The sequence below is a fragment of the Rissa tridactyla genome, chromosome Z (assembly GCF_028500815.1).
Source record: "Rissa tridactyla isolate bRisTri1 chromosome Z, bRisTri1.patW.cur.20221130, whole genome shotgun sequence".
NCBI classification, from domain to species: Eukaryota; Metazoa; Chordata; class Aves; order Charadriiformes; family Laridae; genus Rissa; species Rissa tridactyla.
In genome coordinates this window covers 50,519,051-50,541,998 of record NC_071497.1, presented here as the reverse complement: position 1 = coordinate 50,541,998, position 22,948 = coordinate 50,519,051, and the positions used below count along the sequence as shown (strand labels likewise).

The 22,948-nt window shown below is 42.1% G+C and overlaps 1 protein-coding gene across 3 annotated transcripts in view; it reads left to right on the top strand.

Moving 5' to 3' along the window:
- Positions 1–22,948, top strand: part of ADAMTSL1 (ADAMTS like 1) — a 468,821-nt gene that overhangs the window by 410,316 nt on the left and 35,557 nt on the right. For all 3 annotated transcript variants that reach the window (XM_054186241.1, XM_054186242.1, XM_054186243.1), the window contains 6 exons: positions 1,598–1,808; positions 9,793–9,972; positions 11,714–11,867; positions 13,181–14,321; positions 18,241–18,368; positions 21,852–21,980. In XM_054186241.1, the coding sequence (XP_054042216.1) occupies positions 1,598–1,808; positions 9,793–9,972; positions 11,714–11,867; positions 13,181–14,321; positions 18,241–18,368; positions 21,852–21,980 (1,943 nt within the window). The remainder of the gene's footprint in view (positions 1–1,597; positions 1,809–9,792; positions 9,973–11,713; positions 11,868–13,180; positions 14,322–18,240; positions 18,369–21,851; positions 21,981–22,948) is intronic.

Here is a 22,948-nt window from a genome sequence, read left to right as displayed (position 1 = left end):
ATACCCTGTCCTGTTGTAAAATCAGAGAATGTCGTCAGCAGGTGGAGCATGGAAGGGGAGCAATGTGGCTTTTCACCATTATCATCTAGGGAGGAAAAAAAGGTTTCTTACCTCCTAGCTGTTTCAATTTGTTATGGGTGTTACTGAGAGGGGAAAAAAAGCTCAGAACAACTTTGTAAGATAAATCACAGAATCACAGAGTCTTCATGGTTGGAAAGGACCTTTGAGATCATTGAGTCCAACCATACACACACAAAAAACCCCTACAATCTCTGCCACTAGAGCATGCCCTGAAGGGCCAATAGAAGACAGAAAACAGAAATTTTTCTGTGACTGTAAGATGGCACAACCTTGAATGATTATTTCCATAATATGTTTATTGACATGATGCATTTTAAACATGCTGGGCAGTTTCCATTGACTGTTGATCTCAGACTGTCAGAGTGTTTTTTCCTCTGGTTCTTTCACAAATTTTGCTTCGTGCTGCTGACATGTTTCATAACTTATTTTCATTGTCTGCCTTCATCCTCCTTGGAGCCTGAGGGTGTCTTTCTTCATAACCAGTCTCTTTCGTTTCTGCCTTCAAGTTGGCTTTTTTCAAGGGCAGGTTCTCCAAACCTTACTTGTCCGGAATGTTTAATTTACTCCCCCAACAATCAGTTTCAATACGTCATGCAGGAAAGGAAGCTATTCTTCAGGATTATAAAAAGTGACAGTATCTGGCTCTCTTACTTTCATTTTGGATGTGGGTGTATATCCAGGTTAGAATAGTGTTTTGTGTGAAGTTGATGGGAAGATCATTTTCTCATATTCTCATTCTGAACATAGGATTTTTTGTGTACACATTTCTACAAATCTCTGAAGTACCTTCCAGTAGAGTACATGAGTGGAAGACCTAATATTTTAAGCCATATTCTGTGTATGGCTGACAGAATTAGGGGTTGTATCCAGTACAGCTCAAACAGCAGAAATCTGGCTTTAATGCGATCAACACTGAAATTCAGTCGTCAACAATCCTGTTGATGCAAGATTTACACAGCTAGTGCAGAGAAGGGCTGACTCAGTGACGGGTGTTCACCCAGGGGTTATAAAGGTTCTCCCTGCTCTCACATTGCATCTCTTAAGGCCTTAGGACTCTCTAGCTCCACAAAAAGTCAGTCAGAAACACCACACCTGGATCTTCTGCAAGAAATTCCTCCTCAGGAATTTACTGATACATTCGTTTGATGGACTTTCTTAATATCTTCTTTTTTTTTTTTTTGGAAGACAGAAAAAAACCCAGCTACTTAAATCCATTCAGTCTTGAAATATATTGGCCAGGCTCCTGCACACCGAAAACTCTTAACTTAGGACACAAAATTGTTCCTACGATATTACAGAAGTCCCAAACAATTGAAGTCCAAGAGCTTTTGACAAGAACTGAAAATGCAGAGGAACAGTCAATATTCTTCTTAGCCTCATCCTACAGTATCAGTGATCAGAGAAGGAGAATTCCCTTTCTTTTACTGCTTCTTCACTCCATCTGTCTTCATAAAAAGAGAAAAATTAAGGTGACTTTACTCTGTGCCTAAGGTTTTTTCTCCTGACCCCTTCACAGATGGGAGATTGGGAAATGGAGCACCTGCAGTCTTACCTGTGGGGTTGGATTGCAGACACGAGATGTCTTCTGTTCCCATCTACTATCAAGAGAGACTAACGAGACCGTGATTTTGGCAGATGAATTGTGCTATAAACCTAAGCCATCCCTCGTGCAAGCCTGTAATCGCTTTGACTGCCCGCCTTCCTGGTATCCTACAGAATGGCAAGAGGTAAGAATATACGTGTAATCTCATTTTACGACTGCTAAAAATAGTCATTACGTGCATTATCAATGCAACATTTTACTTTAGCCCATCAAGAAGATTCATTAATCATTCCAACGAGCCATTGAAAAGCTGGAAAAGTGCGCCCTTTTGCTCTTTAAAAAAATGCATCAGTGTTTTCAGAGGTAAATAATGACTATACCTACTTTTAATGCAAAATCACTGAAAACTCTTAACAGCTGGCTATAGATTCCAGCCAGAAATATCTGGAATGTGATGGTCAGCTGCAGTGAGTGAATTTGGGTTAGCAATGGGTATTTCTAGGAATGCAAAGCTATAAGGATCAAGGTGGAGAGAATCTCTGAAGTGGGTTGGGTATTCCATATATTCTCAAATAATAATTTAGTTTAAGACAAGAAACACTCCTTATCTTTCGGAGTCACAAATGAGTGGTAGGCACTTCCCTTTGGGAGATGGATGCCTTATTACACTAATGTTGAAAATTGCCGTCTACACAATGGATTTGTACAAGGCGTTCCACCTTTGGAAAGCAACCTGAAATGAGTTTATTTGCTGCCATCTGGTTGCAAATGAAAACACTTGTGCAATTCAAAAGACTTAAAGATGCCTCTGTCGGATATAATACTGCAGAAAAAGGATCCTGCCCTGTTGTCAAGAGTAAAGGAAAAAATTGTTGTATGATGGAGGTGCAAGCAAAAGGCCAGTTTAAATCTTCAGTTCTGCTGAGTGCAAGGATTCATGCCATCCTATAAGAAAACTGTCAGTGCTTGGCACAGTGCTTACATATGCCTACCCAGTATCCATTTATAAAATCTGCTTTTCACTTAACAGACTTGATAAGTCTGTGAAGCTGTACTTCATGGGAGAGCTCTGGGTTTGGGCAGCCATCCCAGTAAGAAAAAATTATGCCAGCCTGATGTTCTGTCAAAGCTAGATAACTAGTCTATGGCATTAGTCCTATGTTTAAAACAATTCAGTGATATTTCATGCTTTAATTTTTTGACTGATATTCACATACACCCATTCGCTTAGTTGTACTTTTGAATATTTTTAGGCTATAGTCTATAGCTATATTTGTAATATATAAATGCTACATTTGTAAATGGCAAATGGTATTGTACTAGCACATAATGAAGTCAAGCATTTCAAAGTTAGGATATGCTAGAAGGAGTGTCTATGCTCATTAAAATCCTGTAATTCAGTCCTTCCAGAAAGCAATTTTCTCTAAGTTTATTTGAACAGTCAGGAGAGACATACATTACAGCATGCTGAAAAATTGATTGTGCTAACAATGACAATTAGCTATAGGCCACCCTAGAATGGTAGCGAAATAGTTTCTGCTAGAGCAATTTCCAAAGAGATTTTTTTCAAGATTTGAACATCTTCCTCAACAGTGCAAACTTGTATTTCCGCCTGTCTAACGTAACGTTTTAGCCATTTTTTTATCTGGTCAGAGGCTCTCAAATATGCTGTCTTTTTGAAAGGTGTTGCAGATCTCAGGGAGGAAGGAACTCAATTAAGCATAAAGGCTTTAATAAGCCTATTAATCAGGAATTATATCAAACTGCTCGGTTCACACCGTTTGTGTTAGAATCATAGAATCATTTAGGTTGGAAAAGACCCTTGGGATCATCGAGTCCAACCATCAACCCCATTCTACAAAGTTCTCCCTTACACCGTATCCCCTAACACCACATCTAAACGAGTCTTAAACACATCCAGGGATGGTGACTCCACCGCCTCCCTGGGCAGCCTATTCCAATGTCTAACCACTCTTTCTGTGAAGAATTTTTTCCTAATGTGCAGCCTAAACCTACCCTGCTGCAGCTTGAAGCCATTCCTTCTTGCTCGATCGCTAATTACCTGTGAGAAGAGACCAGCACCAACCTCTCTACAATGTCCTTTCAAGTAGTTGTAGAGAGTGTTGAGGTCTCCCCTCAGCCTCCTCTTCCTCAAACTAAACAGTCCCAGCTCCTTCAATCACTCCTCATAAGATTTATTCTGCAGGCCCTTCACCAGCTTCGTTGCCCTCCTCTGCACTCGCTCCAGCACCTCGATATCTCTCCCATATTGAGGTGCCCAGAACTGGACACAATACTCAAGGTGTGGCCTCACCAGTGCTGAGTACAGGGGGACAATCACCTCCCTACTTCTGCTGGTCACACTATTTCTAATACAAGCCAGGATGGCATCGGCTTTCTTGGCCACCTGGGCACAGTGCTGGCTCATGTTCAGCTGCTTGTCAATTAGAACCCCCAGGTCCTTTTCTGCCAGGCAGCTCTCCAGCCACACTTCCCCAGGCCTGTAGTGATGCATGGGGTTGTTGTGGCCCAAGTGCAGGACCCGGCACTTGGCCTTGTTGAAGCTCATTCCATTAGCGTTGTCCCATCGGTCCGATCTATCCAAGTCTCTCTGTAGAACCTCCCTATCCTCATGCAGATCAACACTCCTGCTTAGCTTGGTGTCATCTGCAAACTTGCTGATGATACCCTCTATGTCCTTATCAAGATCATCAATAAAGGCATTAAACAGAAGTGGTCCCAACACTGAGCCCTGAGGGACACCACTTGTGACTGGCCGCCAGCTGGATTTAACTCCATTGACCACCACTCTTTGGGACCATCCATCCAGCCAGTGCTTGATCCAGCAGATCGTATGCTCATCCAAGCCATGAGCAGCTGGTTTTTCCATGAGAATTCTATGGGGAACAATGTCAAATGCTTTTCAAAAGTCTAGGTAGACAATATCCACAGCCTTTCCCTCATCCAGTTATCGGGTCATCTTGTCATAGAAGGAGATCAGGTTCGTCAGGCAGGATCTGCCTTTCATAAACCCATGCTGACTAGGCCTGATCCCTTGCTTGTCCATTATATGACTTGTAATGGCACTCAAGATGATCTGCTCCGTGACCTTCCCTGGTACCGAGGTCAGACTGACAGGCCTATAGTTTCCCGGATCCTCCTTTCTGCCTTTTTTGTAGATGGGTGCTACATTTGCTACCCTCCAGTCCATTGGGACCTCCCCAGTTAGCCATGACTTGAGGTAAATAATGGAAAGTGGCTTGGCGAGCACGTCTGCCAACTCTTTTAGCACTCTTGGATGTAACCCATCCGGTCCCATAGACTTGTGCGCATCCAAGCGGTGCAGCAGGTCACTGATCACTTCCTCTTTCATTGTGATGACGTCGTTTAGCACTTACTCCCACAGGCTTTGCAAGCTGGCCAGCCATGTACATAGCTTCTCACTACATGGGCACTGAATATTTCCTCTGCTTGCCTTTCACCAGAAGAAAACAGCACAAAAATGCACTACTACCTACTGTCTTCTGCCTCTGTTTAGATGAGCATAGAACAAGAATAAAAACCTAATCCATCAAAATGAATTTCCATTCAATTTTTTTAAGACATCTGTATTCCTTCTTTGCACCACCAACCTGCTCGGTACAGTTATTTCCACCCTGTAGGAAAGCCAGGCATCGCAGTTCAGTCTCACTCAGTTTTCCCATGGAGGACCTCCATGTGAAAACCTCCACCATCAGGCCAGTGTGTTGTAGTCAGGGACTATTATAGCTGTTGGCACCCGGAATGTGTGAGAGAAGAGACCATTTGGACAGGATGTGAGTGGCTGAGACTTCTCCTGGAGGTGAGCTCCAGCCATGCAGCAGAGCTGCCTTAGAGCCCTCCAGCAGAAGAAATTATGCAGGAGGATTCCTTTCCTTGCGTTAAAGGACCTGCACCACCCCACCTCTCCCCAGATCCCTGAAAGGGTTCCCCCCCTGCAGGGGAATGGAGGGCCCTGCGGGAAGGTCCCTTCCTCACCCTAAGGAAGGTCCTTTAAAGCTTCACCGGCACTGGACGGTCACATCTGTTCTCCACACAGCCTGTTTTGAAGCCATTTCTTTGGTCTGATTTGTGGAGTTCGTCGTGCTTTTCAGAGCACTCTCACACAATAGTTTCAAGCAAACAAACAAACAAAAGACTTAAACTGCAATGAGCAATGTTTTCTTTTCTAAAGCCTTTTATGCTTGTTAAGGAAGAGTTGTCTGAATTAAATGCCGTTGGAAGCCCCAGTGTTCCTGGCAGGAAAACACACGATAATTATCAGTGTTGGAACACTCCAAGTGATATTTTAAATATCTCTTTACAGGTTCAAGACTATTTATTTTTAAATAATTCTGCTTCTTAGCTAAATCCATTACGATGTTTATCTTGTTTTCAGTAATGTGCTTCTGGAGGAAAGTGGGTATGAGCTTTCATTTTTACAAGGCCCTATAAATATCTACTCTGCAGACCTCAAATAGGAGACATCCATTAGTAAATCTTCATTGTCCTTTGTTTTATTACTGAATAAGTACCATAGTCTCAGTTGCAGAATTCTTTTTTAGCTGCTCAATGCTATCCTTACTCCAAAGATAATTAGAACAATGCCTTGACAACAGAGTCAGCATGGGAAAACTGGTAACATTTTCGGATCTTTTCCTTGCTATTTTTTCTCCGTATTGTAAAAAGTCCTTTCTAAGCTTTCAAGTATCAGGCCTTAGAAAGCAACTGAAAGACCTGCTGAAAGAAAAATATTTATTCCCTTTGCAGATGCTTTACCTTACTGTAGAGTCATAGCAGAGAATTCACTTTTGATAGTAAGGCCAAAACTTGTACAGCTGTAGTCACGCCATCTTGAGCACAGGGCAGTGCAAAATTAAACCACTGGGGAGAGTTGAGGGGTAGGACAACCCCTTCCTCAACTGTCCCTGTAAGCAGAACTGACCATAAAATGGCATCCTTTCAAACATTCCACTACTGCCCCAAACTGCTAACAGTTATGATGCTGAGTGACAGTTGCCTAGTCCTTTGTTTTTCATTAATAATTTCCTTTTTTCCACAAGTTTGAGAAAAGACCAGCTTCCCTGCCTCCAAGACAGTGGAAACGGTGGTTTTGCCTGAATCCTGTGCATTGTGTGCGTGTGCATAGATGTTCATAGGCATGTGCTGAGCCAGAGAAATGGCCTGCTTTCCCTCTTTGCTTCCAACAGTGACCACCAGTTCTTTGTGTTAATTGTCATTTACAGATTGTTGTATGAGCAAAACAGATACCAAAGCAATGACTGCTGTGAGAGAGGCCAAGGCCACAGTTCCACCAGCAGTTTAGGATGACATATGCCAGCACTTCTACTAAAGGAGACAATAGCTGCGGGGATCTCCTTCTTGCCCTTATAGCACCCACTGCCTTCTATGTCCAGAAGTGCTGTGCAATCACGCAATGGTCCTGGTTAAAGCTATCACGTAATAGTTCTGGTTAAAGCTAGATGGAAATATAATTAGCTTTAGCCTAGATTAATTTTTCACTCTGTTTCACTAAGCCAGCCTATGGGGAAAAGCAGCACAAAGCCAGGAATGACTGGCTGTCAGGATTGGGTATATGGGCTGTCTTCTTTGGTATCAGCCTTGCCTCATGTATCCTTAAGCTAATTGTTGAACTAGGCATAATCAGGCAGCAATGGCAGGCAGAGTTGCCATAATCAGGCAGAGTTGCTACTCTGGAAGTTGGTACCCTGTCAAAGTCCCAGATTCCCTGTAAAGGAATGTCAGGGGATATTGGGCTTTTCTCTGCTCAGAAGCTGTGGGGAGCAGAAACACCAGGAGACATAGTTCAAACAGCCACAGTTTACCTACCTGGGTGGGTGAGGTGAAATCACCCTGTGATACATTCACCTTTCTCTGTTGTAACGGTGCTGTGAGATCTTTCTGAAGAGCAGAGAGAGATAGCACGTTATTCAGATGGGATATGTCAGAATACAGATCCTCTAAGAACTACTGTTTCATATTGCCTGTAAATACAAGCAGATGTTACTGTCATTGACTACCCCCTTTCTTGGAAAAACGTGAGGTCTGGAAGCTTCTGGTAGAGAAAAAATCAGCAAAGACCCCAGGGTAATGAAGGCTCCAGCAGTGAAATACAGGTACAGGCACAGCTCCAGTGCGGTAATCCAGGACTGTCCTAGAAGGGCATTCCTGTGGACAACGAGGAATCTCTTTATAGCTCTCTCTGGCACTGAGCAATAGAGTTTGGTGTTGAGGAGCAAGTTTTTCTTCACAGAACAAAGCTATGTAAGTGGCTGAAAGGCAAGAAGAAAGAAAAGATCTGTTTTGTCTTACTCTTTTATCTGGTAGTGATGGAAGGGCAGGGAAACTTCCTGGGATTTGATTGATTGAAAGAAAGAACATGCTTTTGCTGTACTCATACAGTGCCTAACCCATTCTGGCTCTGGTATACGATGACAGTCCTTAGGCAATCTTGAAATAGTTCTTTTAATCATATTTTTATTGATTTACTCTCTCCTCAGGAATGAATTGTCCTCAAATGAAATGTTGATGTTTTCTTTTGTTGAAAACTAAAGTATTGTTTTACTTGTTTAATTTTTTGGAAACCTTTGAGCCTTGCAGCATTATAAGTAAGCGGGATAAAAGCTGGTTTTACTCATTAGAGAGCAAACCAAACCAAATATAAATATGTCTTTCTGCACTTCCTTTCCGTCTTTCAGGGAAAATGTATATCCTAAATAATCAGGCTGGTATTAAAGTTTATGCAGCTTGCTCTTTCTAAGAGAGAAGGGCCCTTCACAACTGCAAGATTTTCTGAACCAGTCCGTTTTTAACTGCTTAAGTAGAAGTTTTAATACTTCTTCAAAGGGTTTTCTGCTTCTTAGGCGTAATTCCCATGTTGCAATCTATAAGCAACTCCCGGTCATGTGAGAGTAGTGCAAGCTCCCCTTCTTTTCTTGGAAAAGGAGGAAAAGGAGTTGAGCTGGCTGGACTGAGCAGAAGAACTGGAAGCCTGTTACCAGCCTCAGGAAGAAGATCCACAGAAAAAGGGCTGAGCAACCAAGTTTACAGAAAAGATTCAGGAAAGCTATTGAATCTGCTTGTTCAAAATTTCCTGCTCTGCTTGGGTAGAAAATAGAGAGAGAGAGATTTACATTAAAGAGAGAAGGGAGGTGGGTTCTCTGGATATTAATCATCCCAATTTACTTTGACTCAAATAAACCTTCCTCCTTACCTTTTGGAAAGAGCACACACTGTTGTCATGACAGCCATAAATATAAAAGGGCTGCATGGATATTTAATGGTTTATTATATTAACCTTATAAACCAATTACTGAGACTAACAGCAGCCTGCAGCTGATACACAGCTTTCGCATGAATTAAAAGTCAGAGAAATGTCATAATGTAAGAAGTCTTCAAGGAGAGGTATTCTGGGCTGAACAGTTAAGTTTTGAGCTTCACTAGCAATAGACCTCATGCAGGTCAGAAATGAGAAAGGAGAAAATTACAAAAGAGAGAAAAAGCAAAGTGATAAACAGGGGAAATTTTAATTTATCACACTCAAATTTCCATTTGTTTTTCTTGCTAGTGCAAACCTTTTTTTAATAAGCTAAACCTGAATATTTCATTCAAGCTATTTAGTTCATAGCTACTGTTATCTAATACATATAACCACATCCTGGAAATTAGGGTCTTGAATCATCTGTTGCTGGAGAAGACTTTTACACTCTCTGACGCTCTCAGTAGTGCAGTCAGAGCTCAGGCAGAGACATTAGGACACAGATCCTCCACATCATGTGCAAGTGTCTCATTTTCCAGTTGGTGGTTACAGGAAAGGACAACTCTTCCACCTCCATACTGCGATTCTGACCCATTGTTTCTGTGTCTTTTGTACCAATGCCTGAAAACAGAACATTTCAGAAATACCGAAGCAATTTTTCTAAATATTAGCAAAATATGCTGCTTCCACTTTCCAAAATATTTTTGACATTTTTAGAAGTCTGCTTTGACATCCCTGATTTTTTTTTTTATATTTTCTGTTTGGCCAAAACTGAGTGTTGCTTTCTACACAAATTCACAAGTAATTTTTGCTTCAAGTTCCTATGGTGCATGCGTGATGTAAGGTGGCTGATGACTCTCATATCCCACAGTGTTCGCAGACATGTGGTGGTGGTGTTCAGAAGCGAGATACTCTTTGTAAGCAGCGCCTGGCAGATGGAAGCTTGTTAGAGCTCCCAGAAACCTTCTGCTCCACACCAAGGCCAGTTACTCAACAAGTCTGCAAAAATGAGGATTGTCCCAATGAGTGGCTTCTCTCTGACTGGACACAGGTATATTATTTGTATGCATGAGTATTGTGCTGTTCTCGGTGATGAAGTTCCTTGGTCACTTGGGATAAAGGAGCCAAATGAGCTCAGACTGCACAAAGCATATTATGCACAGTTTTGTCCTGTAATCTGTGTTTATCATCCTGGTAGGGGATGTGATCACTAGCTCAATGTTCCTCTTTGGAGATTGCCGTCCTAGATGTGGTTTAGCCATTCAGCCAAACCATTAAGACCTCCCTTCTGGCGTAAACACAAGCCATGCTCAAAACAATAAATCCCTGCCTCTGTCTATGCCTATGCTTATGTTCATCCAAGGCACCAACGAAGAGTAATATTTACTCCCCCAAGCTAAATGCTTTTTCTTCCCAAAGCCTGGCTGTTCTGATGTCAATAGTCTTTTCCTCTTGGGGCCACTCCAACCTTTCTCTATGATACAGAGAACAGAATGGAGGGATTCCTGCAGCCTTATGTAGGCACATCATTATAGACACCAAGCCTCTCTCATTCTAGGACACTGCTTTTGCAATGTTAGCTAGCTACTTCCTTCTTTCAGTTTAGGAATAGCAAAACAAACTCACTCTGATGAAGTCTCTTACACCTCCCCAGGCTTCCTTTCTGGCCCCATATGGCTTAAGAAAAATTCACTTCATATTTATGACATTACAACTGAAAATATAATTTAACCTTTTAATGCCAGTAAGCATGAAAATCATTCCCCATCATGCACCATCTCTGCCACCACTCTCCCAGTTCTCTTTCATGGAAAGAAGTGGGAATTGTTGTAATTGTGAAAGAAACACCAGTCACCTCATGGAGCTGTCCCACCTGCACCCTATGTTGATCTATCTTGACATTTTACTTAAATAAGTGGATGTCCTCATGAAGTCTGCTGCCAGCAGACACATAGCCATTCTGGCAGTGAAGATGGTAATTCTATTCCCAATCTGGTCTCCTTCACAAGAATTTGGTACATGGTTTGTGTAGACATCCATACAACTCACATTTCTGCATATCGGCACTTATTAAAATCAAATCTGACTTCACTCTTTCCTCCCCGTTTTACTTGAAAGCTGCCATGTTTCTATTCTTCTTACCTTTAGTGTCTTTTCCCCCCCTCACTTCACCTTCAATTCCCATTACTACATGTGTGCACCTACATGTAACAGAAGAGCATGTGTACTTTTGTGCTAACAACTTCACAGGGCTCCACCCGCTTTCCAGCACCTTTACAGACTACTCCCTGGGTCCCAGTGCAATGGCACTGCCTGTATTCTCACTTTCTGTGATGCTGTATACATAAATATGAAATAAAATAGGCATGCTGAATTCCGTCGAACAGCGCCCACCTGTGCATCAAGCACCACAGTCTGGTATTTAGAGGGTTTATACTCTTTTGTGTAAGCCATGTGTGGTAGCCACATTCCAGCAGACACAGACATACGGAAGCAAAGTGCAAAGACAAGCTTTGTACACCATCTGAGAGGAAGAAAGTGCTAAAGGGAGTGTTGGAAGATTCAACACCTCAAAGGATAGAAAACACCTGATGTTTCGTCTCCCTGCTGTGCCTACACTGTTTGTAACTGAATGGCCAGGTCCTTCTCTGCTTTATTCTACCGCTGTAACTGATCTGTGCCGTGGTATGAGTATGCAAGGTGGATATGGGAGGTGAAATGGTGCGTGTGTCAAGGAGCACCCTCTCGCTTTTAACATACGTTGTTGCTAATGTTTCTCCTTCTGTTCCTAGTGTTCAGTGAGCTGTGGAGAGGGCACCCAAAGTCGAAATGCCATTTGCAGAAAGATGTTGAAAAACGGGGAATCTGTCATCATCAATTCCTCACTGTGCCCACCTTTGCCATTCTCGTCCTTGATCAGGCCCTGTGCGCTAGGCACATGTGCAAGTAAGTGGGAAAGGTGCTTGGGAGTGTCTGGAGAAAGAGGGCTTGGGTATCCATCACTAAGAAATCCATGCTCTCACCTGCACCGTAACCTTCTTTTGCACTAGTTTTACTCAGTCTTGCAGAGTAGCTGCTGCTGCTGAGTTTTTCTGTCTGTGAACAAGTATGCTTTGTTTAGCAATAAGGCAAGTCAGTGGACCAGAGCTATCAATTTTACTGTTGGAGCTGGGTCTGAGCCAATGTGCTGGAAGGGAGCTACTAGTTTCTGGAAGAACTGGCTCAAAATTCTGACCAAAATCTAGATCTAAATTTCGCAACTGGAATGCAGAGGCTCAGAGATACAGCACAACAGCCTGAAGGCAGCTGCAAATAAGCTCTCCTAGAACAGCTGCAAAGAAAATGGTTGGTAAGGGATTTTGTTGAGGAACATTTAAAAACATATTATTTCATTGTGTCACTCAGAGCCCTCTGTGACCTGGGATTTCTAATGAACCATGCAACATAAGTTAGATGCATTTTATGTTGATATTACATGCATTTGTTGTTGCCCTTCACAAGAGCAGTAGTCTCCCTGAATACCCTTCCCTCACTTGCAGTAAGCCAACTTCATATGTGGAAGTTCAAAAGTCAGCCTAGCTTCAGCTTAAAGCTGACTATGAACTCTGAAACTGCTAAATGTTGGGTATATCAGGAGAAAAGAAGATCTGACATCCAGAACCAAAGTTGGGACCAAATGTTGCATGGTATTTACTCATAATATACATACGCTGCTTTATTTAGTGCCTCATAACAAAGATCTCTGTCATAGACGTCTGGAAACTGGAAGGACATGCTGAAATAGTGCATTTTAATAGTATTTACCATGTTTTTAAGCCTAATGCAGGCATTTGTTCTGTTCAACGTTACTCCCTGAGGTAGCACCACTTTCACTCTTCCTTACCGGTGTGAGCCACAAGATCATGTTGCCTTTGAGGGTTTGGGTGGTACATGCTTCTCTTTTCAATGTATTTTTTAAGCAACAATCTTCATTTAGATACTGTTGCAACAAAAACTACATTTCCACTCAAGTTTTCTCCCTCCCATGAAGCTTTTGTTCCTGCCTCTTTGGTTTCTGCATGTACCCTGGGTGGGACTACTTTTGCATTCCTAAAGTGCACCTTGTTATTCTTTTTATTTTGATTGCTCCAATGTACTGTTCAGCAGCTGGTGGCCAGTTTCTCCCATTACCGTCTAATGGGTTGAATGCTGGCAGCATCAAAGTAAGCTGCTTGGTTTTTTAATGGTATCGCATACTAATAGTATTAATGGTATTTCAGGGCACAACAGGCCAGCTCATAAGCAAAGCCCCCATATTATGGCCGTAAAGAAAGTTTACATCCAGACAAGGAAGCAGAAGAAGCTACACTTCATTGTGGGTGGCTATGCCTACCTACTGCCCAAAACCTCCATTATTCTCCGATGCCCTACAAGGAGGTTCCGGAAATCAATGATCACTTGGGAGAAGGATGACAAGAGGCTCGTCAGCTCAGCTCACATCACTGTTGCACCCTATGGGTGCATGAAAATCCATCGTTTGAAGCCTTCAGACACCGGGACATACACCTGCACAGCAGGGCCAGCCCGAGAGCATTTTGTAATTAAACTAATTGGAAGCAATAGGAAGATCATTACTGGGCAGCCAACTGGTATTAGGGAGGAAGAGGCAATGAGAAAGGCCAGCTTAAATGAAGCCTTGCGAACACAGGAGAAACATATTAATGGGATTCTCTTCAATGGGAGCAAGGCTGAAAAGCGAGGGCACCTTGTTGACCCCAGCAACTGGTATGATGATATTGTCTCAAGGCTGCTACAGCACAGGGGCTGGCCAGGGGAAAATCTGGAGTCCTGGGAAGCCCAGGAGTCCACAGAGAGAAACACATCCTCAGAGGAGGACCAGAGCAGGGAGTATAGCCTGCCATTTACTATGGTCACAGAGCAGAAACGTTTGGATGATATCATAAGGAACTTGTCTCAACAACCTGAGGAGCTTAAAGATGTCTACACTGAGCAGCTTGTTGTGCAGCTGGCTCACGAGGTTTTCAAGAGCCACCCGGAGCACCAGGAATCTGTCCTCAAAGCATCAAGGCGAAGAGTAGATTCATCCTCGGTGGAGTACCCTCTCCACAGACATGTTTCTGGATTTACCAGCTCCCTGAGGACATCATCTGCTGAAGCATATGTTCCCACCTCTGTAGACCTACCAAATGGTTTGCGCAGACCTCATCAAAAGCCTGCCATCCTCCGAAAGATTTCAGCAGCACAACAGCTTTCTGCTTCAGAGGTTGTCACCCACCTGGGACAGACAGTGGTCCTAGCCAGTGGTACGCTGAGTGTGCTACTTCACTGCGAAGCAGTGGGAAACCCAAAGCCCACCATCAGCTGGGCTAAGAATGGAGAGGAGGTGAAATACAATGATAGGTAAACCACATTATTTAACTTTTGAGAAAATAATTGATATTTTACAAAGCCTTTAAACCTTCTTTGTTTTTTTTCCCATTCGGTTTGGCTGAAATAGCATTAAATGCTGTGTGGTATTTTTGAATTATCAGGCAACTATGTGTGCTCAAAACTTCTATCGGAAAGACTCAGGGAAGTACAGTTTATTTACTAGCTAGTAGCATTATTCACTGACAACCCTTCTTAAAGGTTAAGGCAGTTTCCACTTTATGGACTTCTCTTTCTGTACTCATCACTTACGGTTCCTCCAGGTTGGTGGGTGGTGAGGAAATGAGCAGTGGTCTGGTATTCAGAGATACTCAGCAGCTGTAACTTTGGAATTAATGGAAGTTTAGAAATCATGGTGTGTATATAAAAACTGAGTTGTGGATGTTTTGCTGGGTTCTTAAACAGCAGTATTCTGATTTTTGTCTTAGAATGCTCTTGCTGACTACCAGTCAGCTGTGTAAATGAAAGCCGCAGTTTAAGCAGTCTCACAGTGTACCGCTGTAAACTGCGCAACCATCTGCATGTGGTGGTGTTTGCTATGCTTGAGCTGCCTTGCAACTCTGCAGCTTGTCATCTTCACACTTTGCCAGCCACTGAATGGAGAAGAGAAACCAGCTTTCCTGACGACCTCTGTCTTAATGGGAATAAGAAAATTAATATAGGTGGGCCTTCCTGTACCAGCATCACAGAGAGATACTTTTGGTGAGGAAGGTCGGAGAGTTGTGCTGAAATCCCTCAGCTCATGCCTTACTGAGTGTACTGAGATTACAGTTGTGTCTTGTTTGTATTGTGATTTTTAGAGTGTAGGCTGCTGGTTTGAGGTTGGTTGATAGCTACCTATATTGTTTATTGCCTAATACTGAGATTAAAGGCACTCTCATGCATTGTGGCTGTGGATTTTTTTCTGGACTGGTCATGTCGCAAGGACTGGCTGTGTTCCCATTGCCTCCTTCCGTGAGCTGTGCCATCTACCTAGAAGTATTTATGACTCCTACTATATGGCTCCACTTGCAAAAATTAATTTCTTTAGCTTTAGTCTAGGTACTGTCACAAAAACATACGACACAGGCCCCAGAAAAGCGTTGGTTTTCAGTTACTCAATAGAATGAAAACATATGATGCAAAAAGCTGCAGCAGTTGAAAATATCTGTGTGGTTCCAGTAAAAGATCCTTGTCTTGAGTCTGCATATTCAGCCTGAGTGCATGAATGTCCATACTCTGTCCTAAGGTTAAAGTGTCAGGTTAACATCAGCATGGGTTCTGAGTGCAATTTCAGAGACTGCTGGTATCTATACCAATGTCTGGAGACTTCTGTAAATTACAGAAAAATGTTTTATTTCAAAGAAAATTCAGATTAGCTTCCTTAGGAATCAATTTAAAAAGTGAAAAATCTTTGAGGGATTTATGCATTGTTTAGTAAGCCTTCCAAGTATACTGTAATTTCCATGACTGCGAACCTGTTGGTACTAGATAACTCAACTTTTCTAGAACAGAAATGTATTTTATAAATGGACATGAAGCAGAATGTAAACAGTAGGTGATACAGATTTAGGTGCTTGTGAGGTGCCATATGAATTAGTCACTGATATAGGTCCTGTAAAATACATTTTTGTCTCGGAGACAATGCAGTGTGGAGCAACCGAGATGAGACTGATTAAACATTAAGCTGTATAGCTTTAAGTCTATAAACGAGATTCTGAAGACATGCTGCTGACAGAAAGAATTGCTACAGCTGGTATTTTTTTCACCACTGACAAGCAACTCAATACCTAACAAAAATAGCAATCTACGAGCAAATAGGGAATCCAGCCAAACTCATTCTATACAAAAAGGGATAATAAAGATCTACTTTCAAGAAAAGCAGCTATGCCAAATTGTGACACGCAAATAACAGAAAGAATTATTGAAAAGAAGGGGACGTTAGCTTTGTTTCTAGAGAAGGACATTAAAACTTGGATTGAAAAAACAGGAAGATGGAGCTACATTGGGAGTTTATTTTTTTTTTAATGGCAGGTATGTACCTAGCCTGTTTCTGTTTCTAAAAATATTTGTGCTGGATCTTGAGGTGACTTAAACTGACAAAGAGAGATTTATATCAGCAGAGTTGATTAACAACACACAGATGATGATCCCCTGTGTTTTACAAGGTGCAATATTAAGCAAGCTCTTTCCTCAACCTGAAGGTGAAAGAATCATTTCTAAAAACTTTTTCCAGGGTGTTGTAGGTGTTAGTTTGACATAGGACTGACTGACTGACCAGCCTACATACTACATTTGCACACATGCAGGCGGAACACACGCAACATTTAACTGTTGTATGCCAGTATAATTTGGGACAAATTCTGAAGCTCTAATGAATTCTGTGTAGAGGTTGAACCAGTCAGTGTTAAACTAAAAAAATTACGTGTGATATACTCATGTATGCTAACACTAGTCTTGTAAGTAAAGAAACTTATTAGTTGCTGGCACTGTTAGCAGTGGCTAACTAGGAGTCTGCTTTGTTTATGACTAAGTGGTAAGAAATAAAAGATCCTTGAAGGCTGAAGTGGGGAGGGAATTCTTTCAACCACTGGGGTTTTTTTGCTGTGCAAGCGAAGACGCAATTTAAAAATGGTTAATGTTTGTTTTGCAAATGTGCATTTTTCCAGGCGCTTGTGAAACTTGGTTCACAAAAGGCAGCTTTTTCCTTTTATTAATAATTATTATTATTACTCAAAAAAGAGTCAAAAAAGAATTTTAACTCTGGATCTTTTTTCTATAATAGATTTTGATGGGTGGCCCTAATCTGGTTTGTTTTAGAGATCTACCACCCACAGTGCTATGCAAGATCAAGTATCTGCTGTTTTTTGGTCCATGAGACAACAGTTTTCATTGGGGGGCTGGGAGTGGAAAGAAACTCATCATTTCCAGGATCTGTGAGCAGACTTTTATTGCATGTGTTTTACAGGCGTATCCCTCCCCCACTTTCACCCTTGTCACCGTCAATCACAGCCTCAACTAAGAGTATATGTACAACAGCTGCTGAAAGTTGCTGATGAGAAAAGTAATTTATCATTAGGTTAGCTAAAAAATTAGGAGAAAGAAACATTAATCATCAAACACATTGTTCTGAAAATAAGGGAACATAAGCATTGACAAGAGCCCACGGACTGAATTCTTGCTTAAACAGGTATACGTCAGGACATGATGGAGTTTTACCTGCAAAACCAGACTGTGAAAAGAAGCAGCTCATAAGAGCTCTAAGGCCAAATTCATCCCATTTAAACATGGGCAGTACACTGAGATCATGGTAGGCTCCTCTCACTAGCAGAGGAAAGAAACAGTTGGTTCAGCCCAAGGAGGAGCTGAGTGTTCCTCTCTGTTTTCACTGACTGTTAGGGGAACAGCGAGACTGCTGAGTTTGTACAAAGTGCCCAGCAATCAAAGAATTTGGAGTCTGTTTCAGGCTTTGACACTGAGCCTGTGGTTCACTTCCCTTCTTTCTGCCTAGCTTCAGCAGGCTTCGTGATTTTTCCATTGCAATAATTAGGTTTTTTTCTTTACTATCGCTACGCCTGCTTTGCAGAACTGGGAGCCTGGGCAGCTGGGCAACTCATTCGACATCATACAGGAAGTGACACAGCAGAGGAGGAGTTTTCACAAACCATGGGCAGATGTCCGAAGTACTGAGCAATCTTTCTCTAATACACAAATCAGTAGTAGTAGAACTGTGAATGAGACTAAAATTTAGTTTAAGTGATCACAGCTTACAGTCTCAATGTAAGACTTACAGGCCTGAAGGCCTGTACTGTAAAAAAATCCAACAAACCTAAACCTGAAAAAATCCCAGTAAATGGATTTGTTCTCACACAAACTAAAAGACTATTACATCTTTCTTTCTGCTTTACTCCAGGATATTACTTCAGCCTGATGACTCCTTGCAGATTCTAGCACCCGTGGAAGCTGATGTGGGTTTCTATGCTTGCAATGCATCCAGTGCCCTGGGATCTGACACTGTCTCCATTGCTGTCACTCTAGCAGGTAATAGCTCGCTCTCTGTGATTGCAAGATGGTCCCTTCCACTCCTGTGATCCTGGACAGAAATCAATCGTGGGGGAACAGATGGCTGTGGATGCTGGGTGGGCAAGGGCTGTGGGATGCTGGGTCAACAGAGGTACGCTGGTGAAAACACAGAGTACGAACTCTGAAAAACCCTGAGGCACAGTCTAACTTTCACAGACAGTCTGTGATATTTGTGGATTTCTGCAAGATGTCAATGCTTTTTCTCACTTGCTGCATCTGCTGTGCTCTCAAGACAGTGCTCATCCTGGTTATTCACAGCCTGTACGGGCAGCGCAGCCCAAGCATCCCAGTTCATATGCTTCTTTTTAAACCTATCACTGATCTCCTGAAGTCTAACAGACTGATCGAAGGACTTTTTCAGATGCACATTAGGCAAACCTGAAAAACACCAGAGCTGAAGAGATAGCCCTTTTCAGGATCAAGCACCGTATCATATTCGATCCATTGTGGCACAAGCATGGCTGACACTGTTTCAATTGCTGGCAAATACAGGTTCACGAAACATGACCTTCTGTGTTTATATTTCTCTAGTAACAGTTGAGTTCTAAAGCAGACTAAATATCCTTTGTTAGTTTAGGTTTCCTTTCTAAAGAAAACTCACCCAAATAAAAGCCAAAGGAACTGGGAGGTAGTGCACGAACCCAGCTTCTTCAAGGTTTGTTGGTAGGCAATGTCAGGAGGCTCGCAACCACATCACGACTAGTAGAAGGACAGAGCGGCAAACATGAATAGGAGCTGTTGAGTAAGATGAAGGGACAGAAGAGGCAGCTAAGGACCGTGATGAGGCAAAGAGGTCTTAGAGAAGGAGGATCCTATTTATCACAAAGGCAAAAGGGAACACATTAGGAATGCTAGAGAGCTTATTGATTTTTCAGACCTCTCTATTTCACTGCTCCAGAATGTGGAAGCACTTGGAGGCCTCCAGAGTGTGGGCACTTACCATCAGATGCTGATGGATCCATGTATGATTAGAGGAAGGAATAGCTGTTGATGTGTTTGATTTTTTTATAGTGAAAAGTCTAAGAGTGCAGCAATGGCCAAGCAGTGAGGCTCTGATGATCAATAAACCAACTGTAGAGAGACCTTGTCTGTCCCCTAGAAGGGGAAGAGCTGAATCCCCCAAGGTGGAAAAGAAAGATCTGCATCACAGCTACCTATTATATGTAGGCAAAAACAAAGAGACTGATCGTTTTTACACTACTGCAGATCAGAAATGTCTTTGCTGAACCCTGAGCAGCAGGGCAGTAGTGTTGCTGCTAAGACAGTATAGTGTTTTATACGGAGCAACTCCACAGTAAACCTCATGTTGCACCAGCAAGAAGCTGAACATGAGATTAAAAAATCATCAGTCAAAACTGCTGTTCTGTCCATATTGCTCCAGTGAGTTTAAAAGCCATGGTCTTTGTACAACATAATTTGTGGAGGCAGTTTTGCATAAAGCTGTAGAAAAATAAATAGAGCATTAGGTATACATGTGGCACAGGAGGGCTATTAGCTTTTTGATTATAATTAATAATCAAGGCTGTAGCTTAACCTTTTTAGATGAATTAACATTCATGCATCCCAGACTCAAGTTGAACTCTGCTTAGGGACTGGTATACATTTCCATCTCACATCCAAGCAAAGAGCGGAACATCTTATAAAATAAGGCCATAAATATCAAAATGAGATACTGAGCAGTTTTTGGAACAAAGCAACAAACTTTTTGGCATAATGGAAGTACTTTCTCCATAAAAACTGGAAAGCTGAGACCATCTTTAGAGGGATTAGGAGTGGGGCTGAAAGCATATTTCATTGAAGAATTTTCTGATTAGTTTAACACATGCATGGAAAAAAAAGACAGTGGAATATGCTTCCATTTTTCTCAATGGTTTGCTACTTGTTTATGGGTTGAACGGCTAATAGATTTTTTTTTTTAATCTTTTGATGAGATTGTGGAAACCAATCAGGAAAATAAAAGGTTGATGGATAGCTGAAGAATTTTTGTTTCTTTTCTTTAGGCTTTGCATCAAAAGCTTTTGGAGATATTTCAACAGTAAAATGTAGTATTTTACTTTGTTATTCTTAGACATTAAAAGGACCAAAATAAAAAAAAAAAAAAAAAAGCCCAAACTAATATGGTAGGAATTCCAGGGCAGGAATTCCAGATGAAAGGCATCCTTTAAAAGCCCTGGAAATGTAGCTATATAGAGGAATTTATAGTTAGGGCTGAATTAAATTTTCAGGATTCTCCATGAGCTCAGTGAAACCAAATTCTTTTTCTCACCTCTATATTTTCTTCCTTGGTCACCTCCGGATTAACACACAAATGAAGCCAGTGGTAGACATTAGCCTAAAACTGCAGTTTCTGGAGGCAAATGACAATATCTGAACCTGTTCTGGTTATGACCACTTATTTAAAGGGGAAAAAACGTGTTTGTAGGCTTTTTGAATAAAGATGAGTTTGAAGGTACAGCACCCAGTTCAAAACACCCAAGCCCCATATCATTTAAAGTGATGTCATGTTCTGCCCCCTCTGGCCGTCATCCTGCCTGCAAAGCATTTTGGCTGGGAGAGACAGCTGCCTTAACCCAGCTCTGTCAGCTCTGCAGCTTCACTCCCCCCTCTCAGAGCTAAGCCCAAGTATCTCTGAACTGCTTTGTGTCATGCAGGCATGACTTTACAGTGCTCTACAAAAGGAGTTGCAGAAGGCTCCTCAAGCCCCTGATGGATAACTCTATAGCTAATCCCACACAGACAGGCACAACAGCCCTCGCTGGCTGTCATCGGTGTTAGGAAGCCCACTGAAAACAATTTGAAAAGTTTGTTGTGGGGAAAGCAGGTATCTTTTTAGAGATAATGTTAATGCATAACACCGTTACTACAGGCTTCAGATAAAACAAAACAGGTTATCTGATAGAAAGGAGCTTGTTTATGTCCCTCATCTTCTTACACCAGCCATTATGGGAAAACTTTCTGGTTATGGCCTGGGCTTCCCAATCCCAGTGTTTCCGCTGTAGGTTAAAGAAGACATGATCAATGTTGCTCTACAGCATGTTGCTCTAAACCTCTTGCACTATTAGTGCGTCAGTGGCCATCACTCAGGCTTCTTTTTCCTATGTTTCGCCTTTGGCAAAGGGTGGTATTTTGGTTGCAGTACCAGGCAAGCCTCTCTCTGCAGCCCCAATTGTACTGGTGTTTATTGATTCAGCTGGTTACCCCACATGGTTTTAATGCTCTTCTGCCTCTGCTCTAAGCATGCTTTTTCATTCTCCGAGACAACTTTTCCCATGGAATTTGGTGACACTGTAATATTATAAAGAGCAGGTGGCCTCACACTGCAGCATTTTACCTTATCCACCTGTCCCGTGTAGGTACTTTCACAAAGAGTGTCCCAGGCCATCTGTCCCATGCAAGTCCAGCGTGCTTGGTCTGATAAACTCTGGTGCTTCTTTTATACAGGAAAGCCGCTGATAAAGGCATCAAGAGCTACTGTGATCAACACTGAATCGCCTGCTGTCACTGTTGATATTGGAAGCACAGTGAAAACCATCCAGAGAGCAAACATTACCATTAGCTGCCAGGTTGCAGGTGAGAAATTCCTTGGTCTCCCACGCACTTCAGCTCTAAATTTCTGTAGGATTCTTTGCTAAATTGGTGTCTCCAGGTGCAGCTGGGTGAAACTGCAAGATTTTCCTAGAACTAAGGCAAACTTCACTGCTTCCACTAATTCTTAGCAAAAAAATTGTCCTCTTTTTATCAATACCAATGAAAAAAGTGTAGTGGCATAAGAAAATTGGGCTAGGACAATATGACAGGCATCTTTGTTAGAGACAGCTATGATGTGGATACAACATAACTGATACACATTCCTGCCTGTTAGGGACATTTGGTGAGAATACACAAGCATGGACTGACTCATTTCCTTATTGACGGGGTTTTCAAAGTCCACTCCGGTTAGTTCCTTCTTTTTCTGCCAAACTCTGTTTTTTCAAATTAATGGTATGTTAGCACATTCTTTTTCTGATTTTTCTTTTTTTATCTTGGGAGTGCAGGAATTCAGAGGAATTCTGCTGAAACAGGCTTCTCCCTGAAACTGTTTTCCAGCCAGAGACTGAATATCCCTCAGTCTTACAATGTCCACTTGTCTCTTTCCAATGGTGACAAAAAAAGATTAACCTTATCTGTGTGTTGCAGTCCTATGGTCGTTGGTGGGAATAGTGTTGGTATGGGAGGAGGGGTGGGGGAAGAGAGAGCTGGGAAATCTCTAAAGACCCAGGGCCAGCCCTTTGGTTCATTACACTTTCACGTATAGTATGAGAGTGAACGGGAGGGAAAGGGATCAGCTTATAAAGCACAAAGCAAGCCATGCTGAGTGTTATACAAATATCTGCGGTCAAAACTTGTATGAAGTCCCTCAGACCCTTGCTTTAGCTTCTTGTCCCTAGCAGCTACTTCAGATGACTCCAAATAAGCATCTGCACTGCAAATATACAAATGTCCTGCTTTTTTTACACTTACTGCTCACTTTAAGCACTTAGTTGTTTTCAGTTTTCCTT